This window comes from Eublepharis macularius, chromosome 15, assembly GCF_028583425.1.
Source record: "Eublepharis macularius isolate TG4126 chromosome 15, MPM_Emac_v1.0, whole genome shotgun sequence".
Taxonomy (NCBI): Eukaryota; Metazoa; Chordata; class Lepidosauria; order Squamata; family Eublepharidae; genus Eublepharis; species Eublepharis macularius.
Genome location: NC_072804.1, coordinates 52838457 through 52860504, shown reverse-complemented (window position 1 = coordinate 52860504; position 22048 = coordinate 52838457). Strand labels below are relative to the sequence as shown.

The following is a 22048-nucleotide window of genomic DNA, read 5'->3' as shown; positions in this document are numbered from 1 at the left end:
TTTTATGTAAACATTACAGTCTTCAGTGGAAAAATGCTAGTCTAATATACTGTATTTTCTAGTGTTGTAATTTTATATTTTTAATCTATCTATCTATCTATCTATCTATCTATCTATCTATCTATCTATCTATCTATCTATCTATCTATCTATCTATCTATCTATCTATCTATCTATCTATCTATCTATCTATCTATCTATCTATCTATCTATCTAATACTCACACACACACTCTTAGACTTCTTAGAACTGTATTATGGTATGGGTAGTTGGTTTTGTTTATTTGAATAAATTTATTTAATTTTTTTTAAAAAATAACCCCCACCTTCATGCAGGTTTGGTGTAGTTTGTGCGACCCCCATTAGCCAGTTTGATGTAGTGTTTAAGAGTGCGGGACTCTAATCTGGAGAGCCGGGTTTGATTCCCCACTCCTCCGCTTGAAGACAGCTGGGTGACTTTGGGTCAGTCACAGCTCTCTCAGAGCTCTCTCAGGGGATAATTATGTTGTGGGGATAAAAATGACATATGTTGTAAGCTGAGTGGGTGTTAAATCGTCCTGAAGGGCGGTATATAAATCGAATGTTGTTCTTATTATTATTTTATTTGTAAAGTGAACACGTGTTGCCTCTTTCTCACAACAGCCAAATGCACATACATCTAGCTCATACTTGTGTTTACTGTAACATGTGAACAGGGCGACAGAAGTAGATGCACACGTTTAACCTTGCACCTGCTGCAATCATACAGAAACCTGCCCGCCTCCCAACTGCCTCTCCTGTGCAACGCTGGCGACTTACTCTTCCTCTTCCTCTTCCCTCCGGTTGTTTCGCTGCTGCCGGCAGATCAGTATGCCGGTGGCCACCACTGCCAGCGCCACAATAGCCGCAATTAGGCCTCCGATGATGCCCCCTGTGGTGCCCGCCCCTTCCGTGTTGGGCTTATCTGGGCAAAGAAAAACAACACAAGAGCATCGCTCTATAAGCCAAAGGCCCCTGTATCATTGCAGGAAACAGAATCAAAAGAGGAGGGCTGGTATAATAGTATGAAATATGTTTTCGAGCAGAGCATCCACCAGCTAGAGGGGGCGGGTCCCTGCTATCTATTACCCCCAGCATAATGTCAAGAGCTGGACCAGTGGTGAACATACTATATGGTTAATTCCTACTCTGCTCATGGGCGATCCAAATTCTGTAACGTGAAAAGCCACCACTCGCCTGGCTTTCCGCAAATGATGCAAAACCGAATTATTCAAAAAAGCTTTTCACTCAGATAGGAGGGCTGTATTGTAGGGAGGGAGTCTCAGATGCTTCGCTAATGAGTTAGGGACCGCAGACTTCACCGCTTTGCTGCCTTCCATATTATCTGTTGTTTTAAATATGTACTCCTGTATACAAGATGCTTCATCTTGTCTAATGTCAGTCCTAGAATTGATTATGCTCTGTTTCAGCTTCTCTGTATTGGATCCTTGCAATTGCTAAGTCTTTGTAAACTTGTATTCAGGGCTTTTTTTCTGGGAAAACAGTGGAGCTCAGTGGGTTGTCCTCAGAGAAAATGGTCACATGGCCGGTGGCCCTGCCCCCTGATCTCCAGACAGAGGGGAGTTTAGATTGCCCTCCGCACCACTGAGCGGCGCGGAGGTCAATCTCAACTCCCCTCTGTCTGGAGATCAGGGGGCGGGGCCACGAGCCATGTGACCATTTTCAAGAGGTGCCGGAAGTCCGTTCCACCACGTTCCTGCTGAAAAAAAGCCCTACTTGTATTTATTTACCCCACGGCATTGTTTATGGAAGTCTTGGACCCTGTATGGAAATGTCCTTGCTACTGTATGGAAAGGTCCTTGATACTGATTGTACTAATCTCACACTATGTAATCCACCTTGAGTCTCAGTGAGAAAGATGGACTATAAATGACATAAGGAAATAAACAACTCTGCAGCCTGCACTAGGCAGAATACAGACACTGGAATGGATCCTGCATCTCTGTTTTGCAAAACTGTGACCTCTTCCCCCAGCGCAAGGAGCCTTTCCCCCTCAGACGAGAGGCTGAGTTCTGTTGGCAGAAGCAGAACAGACCCCGTGGATCCAGCTCAAAGTGGTGAGTCGAAACCAGAGCGTGATCGGAAAGGGGCTGGGTATGGATGGTGTCCCCTTTAATGTGGTTTTTCCGCCCTTCTTCCCTCTCCCGTCACTAGATGGCGTTTTAATCCTGCAACAAAGATTTGCAACTTGGGCCGCTTGTTCGGAGGCGATGTTGGGTGCAGCAATGGGCTTTTGATTCACCCAAGAAACGGAAAGGAGCCCTCTGGCAGCCCTACTTCTGTTCTCTCCCACGTACACACATACCCGTTAGAAAATCTTAGTAGATGGGAAAGTATGTATGGGGTGGTGGAAAAGAAGCCCCGCTGCCACTTACTAGGGCTGGAATTCCTGGGATCATACTCAGTTCTGGGAAGAATAGTGATGCGACAGATGTGATGGCAGAGGGGTTGAAATTCCTAGGATCCCTAGTCACTAAGATTCATGGATCTCAGTGATTCAGGGAAGGGAGAAATATGCCTCCTGCATTTCACAGCTTATACTTTGCAATAGCCGAGACGAGCCCTGGATTAATCACCCTGAGAATGTCTGCTTTCGTTGATCTTGTTCCATTTTAAATCAAGTTTCTAGTTCCTAAGGTGCGGAAGTGTACAACCAACGGCTGCTGAGCCACGTGGGATCCCGAGCCAGATTTCCAATCGTGAAGAAGCAAGATGCCCTGCGTGGTTCTTTGCTCTGCCAACACGATTATCAAGAGAAGAATAAATTATGCAAAGTGCAGAAATACATAGGCAAATGAGCTCGGTTTGCATAATTTATACAGGTGGCTGCATGCGGCTTTTCTTGGCACAGGCTTTCATTTTTCAGCATGGAGCTTATGCGGCTCTACGAGTGGATTTCTGCCTGTCACCCTTTCTCAGTGTTTGAAGAGCGTCACATCTAATGGCGGCAGCATGCTCGAGTGGGGCAGAAGAGGTCCACGTAAGGAGTTCTCAGATTCCACGTCCAGGGGGACGTGATCTACTAGTTTAATACATATTAGCAGGGCTTTTTTTCTGGGAAAAGAGGTGGTGGAACTCAGTGGGTTGCCTGCAGAGAAAATGGTCACATGGCTGGTGGCCCCGCCCCCTGATCAGGGGGCGGGGCCACCAGCCATGTGACCATTTTCAACAGGTTCCGGAACTCCGTTCCCCCACATTCCCCCTGAAAAAAAGCCCTGCATATTAGTCACTGTTCGTATAGCACTAGGCGTGTGAGTTATAATTTCTGGATTAACCAAACACAGAGTCTAAAGAGAATCCTTCCTCTGTCACTAAGTAATTATAATCAGCATCTTCCACCACATACTGGCTGAATGCCTTCAGGCAAGTTAAAGGCTGTTTTCACACGTCTTACCAGCCGCGGAAAATCGCGCAAAACTCCCAGAACAACAGCGTCTTCCTGGCGTGATTTCTCGTCATTTCTGATGTCGTCGCGCTATGAACCGGAGTCATGATGGGAGATTGCGCCAGGAAGACGCCGTCGTTCCGGGAGTTTTGCACGATTTTCTGTGGCCAGTAAGACGTGTACAAACGGCCAAACCCCCCCTCATCTGTGACAGATGGATAATAATGGCCTTCCTTACAGGGCAGTTGTGAGCAGCTGAACAGTACGGAAAGCACAATTCAGGTTGCCAACTGATCAGTGAAGCAAACCCAGCCTGGCTCTGTTAATCTGCAGGGGTTACCATGCCAGGAATTATTTCACCGGAGCAGAGATTGGTGCCAGCGCCTGTTGATGCTTGCACATTAAGTGGCTGTGAGAAGCACAGGAGCATGGGGCGATAAAAAAGTTGGCAACACAAAGACCACATAAGCACTGTTTGTTATTATTGCTCCTCGCCAGAAAACCCAAATCTTGACACAAAGTGACTGCGATGAAGGAGCCGTCCTTTCTAAGAAGGCCCATCTGCTTGAAAGAAGAGTTCGGCCAGAGTCTGAGAAGTGAAGAGCAGGCTTCTCCATGCCATCTTTTCACTGCCAGTTTGGTGTATTCATCCCCCAACTGATCCCCTTCCCCAGCTCTCCTGGGACAACCCATAATTACACACAGCCCCATACATTATGCATAGGCAAGTCGGGAGCCCCACACAGCTTGCGGCCTCTTTTGCAGCCGTTCAAAATTATTATTTTTAGGTTACAGAGAAGATTTCAAAAAGAATCCTTCCAAAATACCAAGTCTCCTGCCAAGAAACCTGGTGCAGCTAGGAATACCAAATACAGCGGGAGAAAGAGCCCCTGTGACCACGGAACAGTACACACACACACACAAAAAAAGAGAGAATTCACAGTCTGGTTCGGGTTGCTGTATCTTCTGCAGAAAGGAAAGAAAATGGGGCGGTGGGGGAGGGAGAGAGAGAGGAGAAGAGGAGAAAAAACAGTTGGAAGATACAGAAAGAATGAAACATTCTCTTTTTTTCTTACTAGGGAGAATTAAAGGATTAGACTTTCCAGCTTAGAAATGCAGATAACTGCAGGAGAAAATGACATACATACGGTGTATAGAGCCGTACATCACAGAAACAGGCAAAACCCACTATGTGTGATCGTGGGCACACATGGCCACTGCCCCCCAAGATAGAAATCTTCATGGACACACACACAAATCTAGTTTTCAGTGTGGCAGCATCAAGAAAAATCAAAGCTTGGAGCCCTCCGATGATCTGGATCACGGGCTACCTTGGGGTCAGGTAGCAATTTTCCCCAGGCCAGTTTGGCTAGGGTGTTTTGACATCATTGGGCATGGAGTAAGGGTCACTGGGTGTGTTTGTTGAGGGGAGGTAGTTGTGAATTTCCTGCATTGTGCAGGGGGTTGGACTAGATGACCCTAGAGGTCCCTTCCAACTCTATGATTCTAACCGTGCTGGGAAGCAAATTGCATAGCTGGGGTCACTTTGCACAGATGGGAACTCGCCCCTGAACTTAACAACCTGCCTTGTACCAAGTCCAATCACTGGTCAATATTACCGACCCTGATTGATAAGCAGCTGTCTATGATCTCAGGGCTGAGAAAGTTTTTTTTCTTCCTAATATCTGCTATCCAAGATCTTTTCCTAGAAATGCCAGGACCCAACCTGGACCCTTCCGCTCGCAGAGCGTGCACTCAACCACTTTGCCAGGTTCCACCACATCTCAGAGCATATCCCAGGGTTCCAAAGCAAGATACTTGGAGGGGAACAACCTTGGCAGGAGCCGGCCAAATTGGAGGCCGCTTTGCCCTGCCTCACCCCATGCCAGGTGTTGGCAGATCAACAAACCACAGAGCCCACATAATTATATGTCCTGTCCAGTTAGTTACTACATGGTATTATGGCTTGCGTTGACATGTGAGATGAGAGCGAGGGGCAAGAATATGGGCTCTTGAACATGCCCTGCCTCTCAGCACAACAGCAGCATCCCATCACCCATGGATTTTGTGGGGTGGGATTCTCCTGCCTCCTGCTGCAGCCCACCCAGTTCCCCAAAACACTGCTTCCATGGGGAAATGCGTGGAAATCGCCACTCTACTTCCGCAAACGAAAATACCGTTCCGTTGTAGGAACGGTGTGGCTGGATCCACTCCAGTGCAACCACTGAGAGCCATTCTGGGCAGCATTAAAAACAAGCGGAGCTTGGCTGCAACAGGGGAGCTTCCTTGGGGCACCCCAGTGTGCCATTCCCATGATACAGCCCCCCCCTCCGCCCCCAGTGCAGTAAACGGGAATGATGTTTGCCTCAATCTGCATTCCCCTGTGGGATATGTGTCGGGGGAAATGCTGGTAACCCATCAGCAGTGACTCAGAGTCTCGGCCAAGTCAACAGAGTGGATGGCTGGTGACTACTTCAGCACATAAAGCCCTTTGCAGCTCAGAAAACAGAGCCAAGAACCTTCTGGAGCAGGGAAAGGCTCTGGGACGAAGGTCAGGTAGCTTACTTCCTTGTGGAATAAGCAGCCTGGCCAATGACGAAGGCCAGGCTGGCCAGATGTAAAGGAGGGAAGAACTTCGGGCCAAATCCCTGATGTCACCCTATGCTGTGTTTGCGGAAGTTCCCTCCTCTACAAGCAAAGGCACCGACCGACTTCCCCTTTTGCACGTGATCACTCTGGATGCAAAGCAAGGCCGGCTGTGCTCCCTGCACCACTCAATGCATTCTGCAAACGGAATATTTCCTTCCCCAAATCCAAGCTCAAAGAGGCACTGGAACTCCCCTGCCGCAATATTCTGCCACACCCGTGATCGAGCCATCTCTCTGCCGGAAGGCCGACTTAACTTCCGCTCGCAGGCAAAGATCATACCCATCCATTTTGACTATTTGCTGCAAAAGAGGCCCGTTTTCAGACTTTTCTAGAAATCCGTTTGTACACAGGTGGTGCGTTTCGGTTTTTAGGGGGCCTGGCAGACGTTAGCTGATCGGGGTTACACCTTGTGGCTTGTTTCAAACCGGACTGCGAGTGATGCAAGAGCGACAACATGTCCAGAGATGGATCAAGATGGGTAGCCGTGTTAGTCTGTTTGTAACAGGAGAAAAGAGCAAAAGTCCAGCAGCCCCTATAAGACTAACAAAATTTGTGGTAGGGGATGAGCTTTCGTGAGCCACAGATCACTTCTTTAGATATCTGAAGAAGTAAGCTGTAACTCACGAAAGCTCCTACCCTGCCACAAATTTTGTTACTCTTATAGGTGCTGCTGGACTCTTGCTCTTTTCTCCTGGCTAGGAGTGCCATGTTACTGCTTTGCATGTGTAGCAGCCCCATTTCCACGAGACGCCACATGAACAATAAGCCCCATGACTGTTTTGGTTCACCTTGCCGTCTGCACATTTTAAATGTCCCCCTTTTCAGATTGTTGCTGTGAACTCACCATGTTTTAGGGACTCCAGCTCAGCTAGAAATATCCCCACAATTTCAAATATCTCCCCCACCCCCACCACACACTTCATAACATTTAAAAGAGGCCATTGCCAAGCCACAGGGAGGTAAAGCTGCTCGTACTAAAATGAATTCTCTTGGTACAGCATCCTGCCTCCAAATTGACTAGCATGCAGGCAACAGATTTTTAAAAAAATTCTCACACAGGGATGTGAAACGAGAGCAAACCAAGGCTCAGCAGGGATTTAAACCCAAATTTGTCCTCGTATGATTCTATCTGTTTCACTGCATCAACCTATGCCAGAAGCGAGTTCAGTTCCCCTGGAGAAAATGGCTGTTTTAGAGGGTGGGCTCGATGAGATTATATCCTTCTAAGGTCCCTTCTCTCCCCAAAGCTCAACCTCTCCAGGCTCTGCCTCCCAAATCTCCAGGAATTTCCCAACCTGGAGCTGGCAACCCTACCATACGGGTGTGGTTTTCTCGGTGTTCAGAGGTACTCTGCACATGCTCATTTACTCCCCTTCTGCTGCTGCTTCCCACGTTGCAGGGTTGGGCCTTAAAAAACAGGTCCGCTTCCAGGACTGATCCACGGTTCAGGGGTTCAGAGGAAGCCCTGCACCGAGGACGGCAAGTACAAAAGCAGGCCCCAGCCATACGAGCCAAACAGGTACGGCTGGGAAAGGATAAATTGCCTTATCAGCAACAGGTGAAAAACAGGCACAGTGCATGACGCAAGAGGAAGAGGCGTGGGGACTCTCTAGGAGTTCGCTTGTGATGTGGCAGCAGAACCGCAGCCCGAAAATTATTCAAGGTTTTTGAAACCACGCTGTTGTCACAGAACAGTGGCGGTGGTGAGACAGAATCGACGAGAGTGAAACTTCCCCTTTCAGATTTGAGAAAAGGGAAACGCGAGTCAGAGACCATTTTCCCCGTAGGAACAAGGGAAGTTGAGATTCCAGAGAGATGACAATACAGGCATTCAGAGTTACAGCTCTTGCCCTCCCCCTACGCATAGCACCAGCCCACACCTCGGAACAGCCTCTACCGGACAAAAAGCTTTTATCTTATCTCTCTTCCCACCCGAAACAAAGTCCAGTTTCTCTCTCCTTGTCACCATAGCCCGGTGCCCAGCACCCACCCACACCCGAATGAACCCCTCCTGCCCCCAGCCATTACCCCTCTGCCATTCCAGGAATCTCAGGCTCAAATCTATAATTGTCTTTGAACACAGTGCAGGCTCATTAAGACAGGACTTATGAATGTGCAGGCAGGGAAAGCCCCACCCTGTATCTGGGGGGAGGGGGCAACTCTGTGGTTTCTCCTCTCTTTACTGGGCCACTTGCATTTTGGGCAGGTGTGCACGGAGCAGAAATTCAGCGGGCAAGGCATTTTTTGGCACGTAGGTGCAGGACAGAACAAAGGCACCTGTTGGGTTTCCCATTCTGGTATGGCTATGAAAGGCAAAGGAAATTTGGGGGGGGGATCCTTGATGCACCCGGGAAGAACAGATGTGGGAGCAACAGGGAAGGAACGCAGCGAAGGCCCTGAAGTCCAGATCCAGAGGAGGTCCTTACACCACTGCTTAAGCAGTTAATTTTTAACTCAATTTTCTGTACTTTTACCTAGCTAGGGAAAAAAAAGTTGGACAGCTTTGTAGATGTCCTTTGAGCACTTTATAAAGGGCTCATGCAGTACGAGTTGTTTTTGTTGATGTGTTTTCTTTACACTCACTTTAAACAGAGGAGAATACCCCGTGGTGGACTGAGGTCATCCCAGAAGGGAAGAAGGGATTCTACTTGTTTAACAATAACGTTCACACAAAACTGTTCAAAAACAAAGGACGGCGTGATTGTTATTGTAAGGGTCTTGCAAGAAAGAGAAAAATAAGTGGCCAAGCCCCAGTTTCAGGAACGAGGTTAGCTGCAGTTACCTCCTCTTTGGCAAAGGGAAGGCACTCTACACACGCTCAAAAGTATTTCTTCCGTCAGGGAAATATTGGGGTATGTAAACAGAGACATCCTATTCCCAAAAGATCACATTTTGGCCCCACCTCTCCGCTATTAAACAATCTGGGTCCCAAAAAGGTCACCCATAGAAACCTGCCTGGGTACTGAGATTAGGGCTGCCAACCTCCAGATCGGGCCTGGAGATCTCCCGGAATTACAACTGACTATGTTCCCTAGAGGGTACTTGGATCAGCTGGTAACAACTGTTGGTGATCCCTGGCCCCAAGGATGCTCACCTGGTCTCGACCAGGGCTAGGGCCCTCTCGGTCCTGACACCACCTGGTGGAACTCTGTCCACAGAAACTAGGGCCCGGCAGGATTTACTATCTTTCCACTGGTCCTGCAAGACAGAGATGTTCCGCCAAGTAGAGATGGGCATAAACCAGAAAAAAACCGAACCGTGTGGTTCGTCACATTTCACAAACCATGAACTTGCATGAATCTGCCCTGGTTTGCGAACTGGTTTGTTTAGTTCATGAAAACATCACTTCCAGGTTAGCAAATTGTCACTTCCGGGTCAGCCAAAGGTCTGCAGAAAGTCCATCCCCTGTTGCCTAGCAAACTGATTGATCAGCTCCAGGCTGGCTGTAGTGATGAACCAAAAAACGAACCAAACGAACCAGCCTAAAGTTTGTGGCAGTTTGTCAGAAATAGTCTCTGACGAACTGCCAGTTTGTGAAATATGAACTGGTCTGGTTCATGCCGAATTTTGATTCGTATTTCGGTTCATGCCCATCTCTACCGCCTAGCATATAGATGAGGTTGGGGCTGGATGAGCTCCTTTTTTGATGGCCTCCTACTGAGCGGGGAACGTAGCCCTCCTGATTGTCTGCCACCCCACCAAATGTGTATGCCACCACCCATCCCATGGGATGTATTAGGTTTGGTTTGGTTTATGGGCTATTGTGAAGAGCTGCTGTCTGCTGCCCTGATTTTTATGCACTGATTTTTCATGTTTTAAATGTGGTTGTGTATTTAACACATTTTACTGTGATTTTATTGATTGATGTTACCCGCTTTGAGCCTGCTTGCGAGTAGAGCAGGTTATAATAATAAAAACATAAATGCAGAGATCAGTTCCCCCGGAGGAAAGGGCTGCTTTGGTGGGTGAACTCTAAGGCACTGAACTCCCCCCCATGTTCCACCTTCAAATCTCCAGGAATTTCCCTGCCCAGAGATGACAACCCTAGCTAAGGTCCATAGTGGGCACTTCCCTCCAAGAACTAGCATTAATTGCCCAGGAACTATTGGAAGACTTCCCCCCCCCTGCTGCTTCCCCCAAACTGTGAAATTCAATCCCTTTAGAGCTAAAGTTGGCAAACCATATCCCCCACGTGATCTGAGCAGCGAGCTGTGACTCTCAAAAGCTCATACCTGACCACAAATTTGGTTAGTCTTATAGGTGGCTACTGGACTCTTGCTCTTTTCTACATCTCCCGCAAGGCCTTTCAAACTGGATTGCAAAATACTTTGGAAGGCTTTCAATTCGGCTTAAGGCTGAAGGGCTTGTCGCCTCTTAATTTTGAGCTGCTGGAGTCACAGTCTCCAATTGCGACGTTGTGAATGTTATATGCACCTTTGGGGTTTATATGTAATTTTATATACAGTGGGGAAGCGGGGTTTGTTTGTACGCTGCTCTGAGCCCCAGTTTGATGGGAAAGCAGTTAATAAACTAAGCAATAATATTACTGAAAGTTCTGTTCCATATGCTGCATGTTGATTTTTTTTTCTGCAATACCCTCTCCAGAACTGTTTTTATATGCCACGCAGGTTCCTGCTCTCAGACTTCGATGCTAGGAAAAACAACACAAGATTTCTGACCATCAATAATTCAAAAATATATCTCAGCACCTGCAGGGTGCGAAATGCTAGCTTGAGCACTGCATGGGGCTTTGGTACTCATTCACATGCATTTGCACGCATGGCAGAGACAAGATGCCTCCATTCCCCCGAACTTTGTGATTTAATTTGTAGAGACCCGGAGGGGGGAGTGGAGCAGAAGAACTAACACTAGCAAAGTTTGTAACAAGGCATTCCTCTAAGACAAACACAGGGACTGTGACTGAGCCGGGCTGGGGAGGGGGGAGGTCAGAAAAACAAGAGATTGACCCTGGTAAACAAGAAGCAGTAGGCGCATGCATGCACGCTATGCGCCCTTCCACAATCTATGCCTCAGCCCTGCACAAAGACAAGAACATAGCCTAGTTGAAAACTGGGTTGGCCCCCTCTGCAAGTGGCATTGCCACGAAGGTCCTTGCCACCTGCTTATCAGTCACATTTTTATCCCAAAGAACCTGGGCAGCGTACAGTGTTTACCCCTCATGTCGTCCTTACGACACCCCCGTAAGGTAGGATAGGCCTCGAGTGCATGCCCAGCGCCAGACTGCCTGGCAAGGCTCACAGCTGAGCTCTACTGTTTCTTACTCTCGCCTGCTGTGTATTTTTAATCCAAAGATTTCCTTGGCACGATGCTCCATGATAGGCGGATGTTTGTCCCAAACCTATCCCAAATGGTAGGAATTTACAATCTGGGCCCGATTTGGTCCCCCCCCAGGCCTTTTTTAAACAGACATCAAGCCTTCCCCCAGCATTTCCTTAACAGGCGTGCTCTCCCTCAGTATCAGCCCCTCCCGCGGGAATCCCTGTGCCTCTGTTTACATGAAACTAGACAAAAGAGAACAGGCTGCACTTTCAGCCTCAGAGGAATGAGTTTGTGTTACTTCCCCAGGGTCAGTATCTGGCAGGCTGCATCCTGCACCCCTGGTAAGGTGGTTACAGTGGACTGTAGAAGAGGAACTGGGGTGGGGGGAGACACTGGTGAGAATCAGCGTGGTGCAGTGGTTAGAGCGCTGGAATCAGGCCAACCTTTGACTGTATTTTTACTGGTATGAGATATATAATAGAAAAACACTGGTATCTTTTGACTCATAGTCCCAAGGTGTAAATTCAGCTCTTTGTTTACTTTTAAATGAGCAAGAAAGCTTATGTTGGTCAGGAGCGCACTAAAGGAACATAATTTAGATAATCCGTTGACAAGGGTGACGGAAATTCCAAAAGGTCACTTCCCATGGGGCTGTTGTACTTGTTGCCTTTGCCTTAAAACCAATGTTCCAAAATTCCTCTAAGACCAGAAGTCACTATATTAGATCTTTTGTCAACTTAACTCTAAAGGCAACAATTATTGGCCGTTTTCACACGTCTTACTGGCCGCACAAAATCACGCAAAACTCCCGCAACGACAGCATCTTCCTGGCGTGATTTCCCATCATGACTCTGGACTCATTGTATACTCTGGCTGTTGTATACAATGCCTATGTGGTTTGCTATATGTGGGATTTACAACTCTTGACGGTAAGAGTAAGAACATCTGAACACAGAAGCCACATCAGACTGAAGAAACTGCAGGCGCCGCTTGTTAAGCGCTATATGACCTTGGAACGCTCAAATCTCTGCTTGCCATGAATCTTATGTACTAAACCTGGACTAGTTATTCTCTCTTAACTACCTCACAGGGGTGTTGTGAAGACCAAACAGGCCACATTATTGTCCCATCATACAAGGGTGTTAAAAAGATGCCTGTGTGAAAATTCAGAATTGTATATTAAAATTAAAACCCCTGCTGTTCTCACCGTGTAGAATTAAGTCCACAGGTCAATCCCTCCATCCCACCAAGAAAATCTATTTGCTGAATTTCTGTCCACCATGTCAAGCAGGAACCAGAAATTCCAGAAGGTCCTATAGGCAGGGCATGATTGAATCCGTAGCTTCAGGCAGGGTTTGCTTTCCACCAAGGTTTACTAAGTCAATTCCTTTGCAACAATTTTTGTGAGCACTCAGAACATGCAAAGCTTACAGTTGTTGTTGCGTTTTCCTGGTCAGTTGGCAATCTGGCGTGCTCCTATGTTTTTAACATTTTGCTGTGCAGATCGGCAGCAAAAACCATTTGCAACGGCCAGACACCGTTAAGTCACACAGGCAAGGGCTGATTTTAAAAGCCAGCAACCACAGACAGCACATGCTTTTACGCTGGCCAACAGATCCTATCTCCTTTCTCCATTAACACCTTCTTTCAGCCCTTCTCAGTTCTCAAGGGAAAGCGCGGATTAAAGATAAGTTATTCCACCTATCCTACAGACAGCTCCCCACCCAATGAAATACAATATATCCTCCAGCTAAGTTTATGCAATTGTACAAACTTCTGGAGGTCATTTAACATCAGCCTTAATTAGGGTTGCCAGCCTCCAGGTAGTGGCTGGAGATCTCCCAGAATTACAACTGGTCTCCAGGGCAGAGAGATCAGTTCACCTGTGGAAAATGGCTACTTTGGGGGTTGGACTCTATGGAATTATGCCATGCCAAGGTCCTTTCCCTCCCCAAAACCCACTTTCTCCAGGTTTCATCCCCCAGATCTTCAGGAATTTCCCAACTTGAAGCTGGCAACCCTAGCCTTAATACAAGCCCAGAACCAGTTTTAGAATCTGTGTTGGGACCCCAAGACTTGTTTCATCCATAAACCCTGTCTCTCACAAGAGCTAGCTCTACAGAAGTGCTTCTGAGCATGAGCAAAGTGCCTTTCTTTCGCCAAACCACGGCCAGGTTTTCCAGGTTTTTCTTACTCACTGTAGCTTAGGCCTGCCATTTCTTGCAAGTCTGGGATTATTCCAGAGTTTTTGAGGCAGGCTGAGCCTAATAAAGGGGAGAAATCCCTACTTGTGGGGCAGAAGGTGTTGACCATTAAGACCTTATTAAAAACCAATGTATTTTATATCTGTTTTCATTTATTCCCCTTCTTTAAATCCAGCTGGTTTTATATAATAATAACATTAATAATAACATTTGATTTATATACCGCCCTTCAGGACAACTTAACGCCCACTCAGAGCGGTTTACAAAGTGTTATTATTACCCCACAACAATCACCCTGTGAGGTGGGTGGGGCTGAGAGAGCTCTGAGAGAGCTGTGACTGACCCAAGGTCACCCAGCTGGCTTCGTGGAGGAGTGGGGAATCAAACCCGGCTCTCCAGATTAGAGCCCCGTGCTCTTAACCACTACACCAAACTGGCTATGATATGTTATATATCATATATTTTATATTGTTTTTATATTGTTTAAACCCAAGGAAAGCACATAAATAAATTTGGTGAGGAGTGGAATGTAAATACTCAAGACAAAAACAAACAAAAGATGCAGGAAAGCAAATCTAAGTTGTGAATGTCTGTCCTGTCTGGTTGGGCAGGCAGCAATTCAACAGGTGAAGTTTATGCTCTGAGGGCAAAAGGCCTTTAATGGCTGAATTGCCTGTGGTAACACAACCAACAGAGAAGTTTTGGTAATTTTAGGCACTGAGCATCCAGTTCCCCCCTGCACCTTGCCCTCCCTCACCCGATGTGCCATCAACCCAAAGAGTTTTGACAAGAATAAGACGGCATGTGGGGTGAGGGAAGACAGGAGAGAAATTCTCCTAAAAGTTGTATCTAAGGTTGCCATCTCTTCTTGCTCCTCTGCCTTTAAGACAGCACAAGAGGTTCCAGGAAAAGATCCACCTGCTCACATTTTATGGGGCTGGCTGGAACTCGGAGTGGAGGAACGGGGGACAGGGGGAAAGTCTGCGATGTTGCTGGTACTCCTCTGAGAGGTTTCACGAACAAACTAACAGCCGATCTCGTTCCTGTTGGGAAAGTTCCCAGTCTTGGTTGATAAGCTGCCAGGCTTTGCGAACACACAAGGCCAATTATATGCCACTATCTCATGTCGCCTATTAATATCCCCACAGATGTGAGACAAGCGAAAACGGCCTGATTTCTTGTCAGAGACCTGCCTTCGTTGCCAGCAGGGCGGCATCACATACCAAAGTGCTTGCTTGGCACCCGTATCGGGCAGTGACCGTCCACCGGGCTAACCTGTTTCCCAGCAGATTTATTTTCACTTTCCTTCTTGGCATTTCTTGGGTTTGGTGAGGTTTCTCCAAGGCACACCCGTTTTCAAAACTTTCCTTGGCAGAAAGGCTGTCTAGCGAGTTCATGAAGTGAAATCTGAACAGGGCTGCCTGGCAGATTTTCTTTGAGGGCATGCATGCTACAGACATACAGTTTGAAATAAGCCTCCCCTTCGAAATAATCAAGGCACAGTGAGTTGAGAGATCCCTTATTTCCGTCCACCTCAATACTATGAGAGTTTCTGGTGAAAGAGGAATGCTTGCGGGCCAGTAGATTTGTTTAAACCAGTAGATTTCAGTTTAAGTTTAACTTAAACCAGAAGCCTTTTTGTTGGACTAATGGACAAACAGTTGGAAAATAAACATGGTACCCTATTTCTATATATGACAACAGCGGCTAGGCTTTTATATGTACAAAAATGGGCAAGTATAGTACTGCCTTCAATGGACAACTGAATTGTGAAAAAGATGGTGTTAGCGGAGATGATGACTAAACTTACAGCTCTGATCAGAGGTAAAACATTGGCTGAATCAGCACACGTTGGATAATACACTTTCAATGCACTTTATCAATCGTTTGAGGTGGATTATTTGTTCCGCACACAAAAAAATCCATTCCAAATGATCTATAAAGAGGATTGGAAGTGCATTATCCAACATGTGCGGAATCACTCATTGTCTACTTTTATAGTAAATTGGAAATCCCTTATTGACTTTCTGCATGAGGTGAGAAAAAAATGAACTGATGATTTGTGGATTCGATTTCTAAGAAGATAAATTTGGGGAAACTAAATAGAAGGGGGGCAGTATTGAAAGGTTAAACTTTGGAGGTATTAAAACTACATGTTTGTAAAGATATAAGTGTTGTAGAGCATTTTTTTTGTTTTTTTGTTTAATTTTTGTTCTCTTTTTTTTCTCTCTTTTTCTCTCTCTTCTTTTTTTCCCCTTTTCTTTCTCTTTTCTCTTCCCTTTTTATTGGGATTTTAAACTTATCAATAAAATTAAAAGTATTCATTTTTTAAAAGCCGGTAGATTTCAAACTGGTTCAAGGAACTCTATGAAGGGTTTTTCGTTCACGGTGGACACGTTTCAGTGAAACACAGCTTGCCACCCACCAGCCAGAGGAAACTGGTTCAGAACTTCATGCTGCAGGGAGACATGGAGGTGTGGTGTAGCGGTTAGGATGTCGGACTAAGATCTGGCAGCCCCAGGTTCGAATCCCCACTCTACCACAAAGCTCATTGGGTGACCTTAGGCCAGTCACACTCTCAGCCTATCCTACTTTACAGGGCTGTTGTGTGAAGATGCAAGTGAGAAGCATCTCTACACTACCTTTAGAGGAAGGAAGAGATAAAAATCTACCAGGGAAGGCTGGCTACTATCGTGCACGACTCAGATACGTATCCCCCTTCACAGAATCTTCCCAAGAGCTACTTTGGACAAGAAAATGAGACACCGATTTGCTAAAAGTTTGACAAACGAGGCCCTACGCTGTTCTCTTCATCCTGAACAGTTACCCTCTGGAATTGAGAATAGGTGCCAGGGTTCAGGTGTGCTTTAAGTTAAGCCCCTCAAGTTGGCAACCATTTTAAGTGTGTGTTATGTCCCATTAAGTCGCCTCCGACCTCTGGCGACCCTATGAATGAAAGACCTCCAAAACGTCCTATCTTTAACAGACTTGTTCTGATCCTGCAAACAGGAGGACGTGGCTTCTTTTACTGAGTCACACCATCTCGTTTTAGGGCTTCCTCTTTTCCTATTGACTTCCACTTTTCCTAGCATTATCGACTTTTCCAGAGAATCTTGTCTTCTCATAATGTGACCGAAGTACAGACTTTGGTCAACCTTTTAAAGGGGATACTGGGATTTGGGTGTCAGGCTGAACCGCACCCACAGAAGCAGCCCCGGGGTCCAGGCAGTTCTCAAGGCACTGACCTCACTTCAACTCTGCTTTGTGACTTTAGCACTTAATGCCAAAAATTAAAACGCAGCTGCTGCCCCTGGGTTCTTTCCCAGGCTGCTTGCTGGGTGGTTGGGGAGAACCGGTTACGGCCTAGATCCCGGAGCGTGCATGGACTCAACTCAATATTCACGCTAGTGTTTAAACTGGACCATGCCCCGTTATGACCCAATTGCAAAGTCAGCAGTGGGACAGGGAATCAAGACCCCTATCTGAGACCCTCAAGACAGCTGCTGAAAGGGCTGTTTTCACAGATCATGTAGGAGAAGCGCTTTAAGCACTCAACAAGTGCCAAGGATTGTGCGTGAATTCCTAAATACCCAAACGGAGGAAATCTTAAGGCACTCTTTCCAGCAATAATTATATTTAACATTGCTTCCCCTCCAGGGTTTAAAGCACTTTATACAAGTTCTGTCAGTAATGCTTACAACAAACCTGTAAAGTCGGCCTGGAGTAGGATCGCTGCATTACAAAGGATCAGGGCTTTTTTTCAGGGGGAACGCAGGGGAACGGAGTTCCGGAACCTCTTGAAAATGGTCACATGGCTGGTGGCCCCGCCCCCTGATCTCCAGACAGAGGGGAGAGCAGCGCAGAGGGCAATCTCAACTCCCCTCTGTCTGGACATCAGGGGGCGGAGCCACCAGCCATGTGACCATTTTCTCTGCGGGCAACCCACTGAGTTCCACCACCTCTTTTCCCAGAAAAAAAGCCCTGCAAAGGAGAATTAACTTGTCTAGGGCCAGCCAGTGAATCTGTGGCTCGACAGTAGTATGGGACCCTAAGGCCCACTTTACATTCGTAACATCACTGTGCTAAAAACCTAGACATTAAATACTGTTTGTAAGAGGCAACAAGTACTACAAGAAAATAAAAAAATGGGGGGTGGAGCCTGGAAGAGGCAGGGCTTGGAGAGGGGAGGGACCTCAGGGGGGTATAATGCCCTAGAGTCCTCTCTCAAAGCAGTCATTTTCTCCAGGATAGTAAAGAGTCCAGTAGCACCTTTAAGACTAACCAACTTTATTGTAGCATAAGCTTTCGAGAACCACAGCTCTCTTCGTCAGAGGCATCTGACGAAGAGAGCTGTGTTTGTCAAAAGCTTGTGCTACAATAAAGTTGGTTAGTCTTAAAGGTGCTACTGGACTCTACTATTTTGCAACTACAGACTAACACGGCTAACTCCCCTGGATCTATTTTCTCCAGGGGAGCTAGTCTTAGGGTTGCCAGCTCCAACTTGGGAAATTCCTGGAGATCTGGGGGATGAAACATGGAGAAAGTGGGGTTTGGGGAGGGAAAGGATCTTGGCATGGCATAATTCCATAGAGTCCACCCCCACCCCCCACCAAGTAGCCATTTTCCACAAGTGAACTGATCTCTGTGGCCTGGAGACCAGTTGTAATTCCGGGAGATCTCCAGCCACTACCTGGAGGCTGGCAACCCTAGCTAGTTTCTGTTGCCTGGAGATTACTTGTAATTCCAGGAGATCTCCAGCCACCACCTGGAGGTTGGCAATCCTAGCCCCCTAAAAAGAGGTACGCAAAGAGGAATGAACAACTATTATTAAAAGGGAGGTTTTGCCAGTCGGCGTTGTCTTGGAGGGCCACAAGGAGCCATCAGTGAACAGCAGCAAGAACTTGGAGCAAGAACGGCTCATCTGGGAATGTGAATTAGGCCTGAGCTATGACTTGTTCCCTGCCACCACACACACACTCAAACAGCGTGTGCATCTGCTCATGAGCAGCACAGAAAAACAACCCCAAAGGCTACCTGTAGCCAGCAGGGTATACCAGAGTAGAACCACCATTTCCTGGCTGGCACACTCACTAAAGATTTTGCCTACCACAGATTCGGGTTATAAGCTTCTCCAGGCAGCAGCCAGTTCAAAGGTTCCTCGAACAACGTAGCTGCTGACATTAGTGCACCATGCACCTGCAAGGGACCCATTTTGGGGGAGAGCAGCTTGACTGTAACAGTCGCAGCAGCAATATTCACAGCGTCTGTGCAAGACACAACAAGCAATGTGGCTTCATTTAAATGCTCAACGGCAGTGCTGTCTGACACCTGCAGGAATAGCAGCATCCGTCCTATGGGACAGGACATCACCAATATTTGGGTGCACAAATTTTGCTGTAACTGACTCCCCCCTTCCCCCCCCACCCCCCATTTTCACTTAAATCAGTAACAGCAAGCTCCTAGCCCTTGTGAAACCAGAGCTACCTTTTAAAAGCATCTGGGAGAGAAGGCTCAGTGTTAAGATTAGAGATGGGCACGAACCAGAAAAAAACCAAACCACGTGGTTCATGGTTCGTCAAATTTCACGAACTACGAACCACGAACTTTTATAAACCTACCCCTGGTTCATGAACCGGTTCATTTGGCTCATGAAAACATCACATCCAGAACAGAAGATCTTCACTTCCGGGCCTGCAGAAGTTCACTTCCAGGTCAGCAGAAGGTCCATCTGGCTAGGAAACTGATTGATTGGCATCAGGCTGTCTGCAGTGACGAACCAAAAAACAAACCAAACGAACCACCCTAAAGTTCATGGCGGTTCATCAGAAATGGGATCTGACGAACCACTGGTTTGCGAACCATGAACTGGCCTGGTTCGTGCTTAATTTTGGTTCATATTTTAGTTCGTACCCATCTCTAGTTAAGATACGTTCTTCTACGTCGTATGGCTAACTGCATGGATTATTTTGGGTCTCCCCTGCTCCCAAATCTCTCTTACTTCGACTACACTAATTAATTTTACAAGGATGGAGGCGGACAGGAAGGGGGAGATCTATATTCTTCACACAAAAAAAGCCACTCAAACATCTAGTTCAGACTAAAGTATGCTATTTGAGCATTTCATGCAAAAATGAGAACATTTGCATATATCAACATGCATAAATGTTAAGCCTAACACTTTGATTTCCTTTTTTAAAATGCAGGGTGGTGAACAGCCCGGGCGCTTTTGAACAAGGGATCCAGAGGGAGAGCAGAGTTTTGAACTCCAACAGGAAGCCTGAGGGCAGATGGCAGCACCCCAAGAGCAAAATTTCTGGGATGCAGAAACCTGCGAATGGACTGCAGCTAGGCTTGCCAACCTCCTGGTGGAGCCTGGAGTTCTCCCAGAATTAAAAGTGATCTGCAGACTACATAAATCAGCCCCCCTGGAGAAAACATCCGTTTGGGGGGATGGGCTCTATGGTTATCATATTACTGCTAAGCTCCCTGCCTAAACTCCAAACTCCACCCTCCCCAGTCCCTGTCCCCAAATCTCCAGGAATTTTCCTACCCAGAGGTGGCAACCCTTAAACGCCTCATCCCAGCAAAACCAAAACTTCCCTCTGCCCTCCCTCTCTCTCCCATCCTTAAAGAACATACTCCCCATTTATAGAAATTACTTAAAGGTAGTCCCCTGTGCAAGCACCGAATCATTACTGACCCATGGGGGGATGTCGCATCACGATGTTTTCTTGGCAGACTTTTTACAGGGTGGTTTGCCATTGCCTTCCCCAGTCATCTACACTTTACCTCCAGGAAACTGAGCACTTATTTTACCAACCTCAGAAGAATGGAAGACTGAGCTGACTTTGAGCTGGCTCTTTGAACCCGGCTTCCGCCAGGATCGAACTCAGGTCATGAGCAGAGCTTGGGCTGCAGTACTGCAGCTTACCACTTTGCGCCACAGGGCTCTTGCAGAATAGGAAAAGGATAACCCACTAATTTAGTTTAGACAAAGATTATATAAACTCATGGAGGAGGAACTGGTCGGTGGCTATCAGCCAGAATAGGCAAATTAGAACCAAATTAGAACGTCAAGTATAGGGAGATGCATAGTTTAAAAAGACAGATCCGCCGGAGATCACTCCTCACAGGGTTTGTTAATTTCATCTTTGCCTCCCAGAAAGCTCTGTCAATTTCACCTCTCCAATCTAAAACTGTGTGGGATCGCAACCAGAGGGCAGCCAGGAATGGGAACAGGCTGGAGCTGCCGTCCAGAGACAGGCTTGGACCTGGAGAGGTTATAACGGGCTGAAGTTTCCCTTCTGGCATTTCACAGCCCCTTCACACAGCTCCAGCCTTTTCTCTGCTGCTGGCTCTGTCTTTTTAAACTACCCTTCCCAGCTACCATTGCATCTCCCAACAGGTGTTCTTCACATGTCAGATGCCTCATGTAGAGACTCTCAGGATCACTGAATAGAGCTGTCTCATTTGGAGGCCAAATGGAATCAAGAATTCAGGTTTCGAGCCGGCAGACGCAGAGTCAGAAGGGGATGCCGATTATCTTCTGTGCTGCTGGCAGCTAGGAGGGCCATCAAGCCCCCGTGGAGCATTAGCATCCCCCCCATTGTTCCCCCCTCCCCCACCAGGCTGGAAAACTTGCATGAGAAAGAAACGATAAAGAACAGGCTTCACCAGGTGGATTTCAGGAGACAGGGCCGGTATCAAAAATGAATGAGGGGGCACTGCAGAAGAGATTTCCTGCTGAAAGGAACACCTGTATAGCGACTACCATGGGGGATAGGTAGGGGGGAGGGAAACAACACCCAGTTCTCCTCCTCCTCCCCCCCCCCCCAAGCTGCACCTTCTGTTATTGCTTTGGCTGCTTTCTTGAAAGGGAACCTGAGCTTTCTCCGGGGGCAGACAGGTGGTCATGGAGACGCACAAAGGGTGACAGCCCAGACCGGTTTCTGAACCACAGCCAGCCGCTGCCAAGGAACACAAACACACCTCCACAAGAGAGGCTATTTTGGAAGGCTTTTCCCCAACAAAACAAAACAAAACAAAACAAAACAAAACAGCACTCGAGTGCAATGTAGGTTATGCTAAAGTGCCGAGCCCCAAAACGTTACTACCTGGATTCTACGGTGAAACAACTGAAACAGCCCCAAAGGACAGCAAAATAGTTATTAGCCTGGTACCACGTCACCTTCAGAGACGAGGCTGCAGCGGCAAGGCGATCCCATGAAATGAGGAGGAAAGATAGACATAACCCAACAAGCAGAGGAGTTAGCCGTGTTAGTCTGTAGTAGCAAAATCAAAAGGAGTCCAGTAGCACCTTTAAGACTAACCAACTTTATTGTAGCATAAGCTTTCGAGAATCACAGTTCTCTTCGTCAGATGCATGGAGGGCAAGAAGATATATCTGACCAGTTTCTTCTTGCCCGCCATGCATCTGACGAAGATAAGCAAACAAGCCACTGGAAATGTCACCGTGGCTGATATGGTTGGCT

The 22048-nt window shown here is 47.1% G+C and overlaps 1 protein-coding gene across 2 annotated transcripts in view; it reads right to left on the bottom strand.

Moving 5' to 3' along the window:
- NECTIN2 (nectin cell adhesion molecule 2) overlaps nucleotides 1–22048 on the bottom strand; it is an 82037-nt gene that overhangs the window by 5680 nt on the left and 54309 nt on the right. For both annotated transcript variants that reach the window (XM_054999509.1, XM_054999511.1), the window contains exon 6: nucleotides 798–942. In XM_054999509.1, the coding sequence (XP_054855484.1) occupies nucleotides 798–942 (145 nt within the window). The remainder of the gene's footprint in view (nucleotides 1–797; nucleotides 943–22048) is intronic.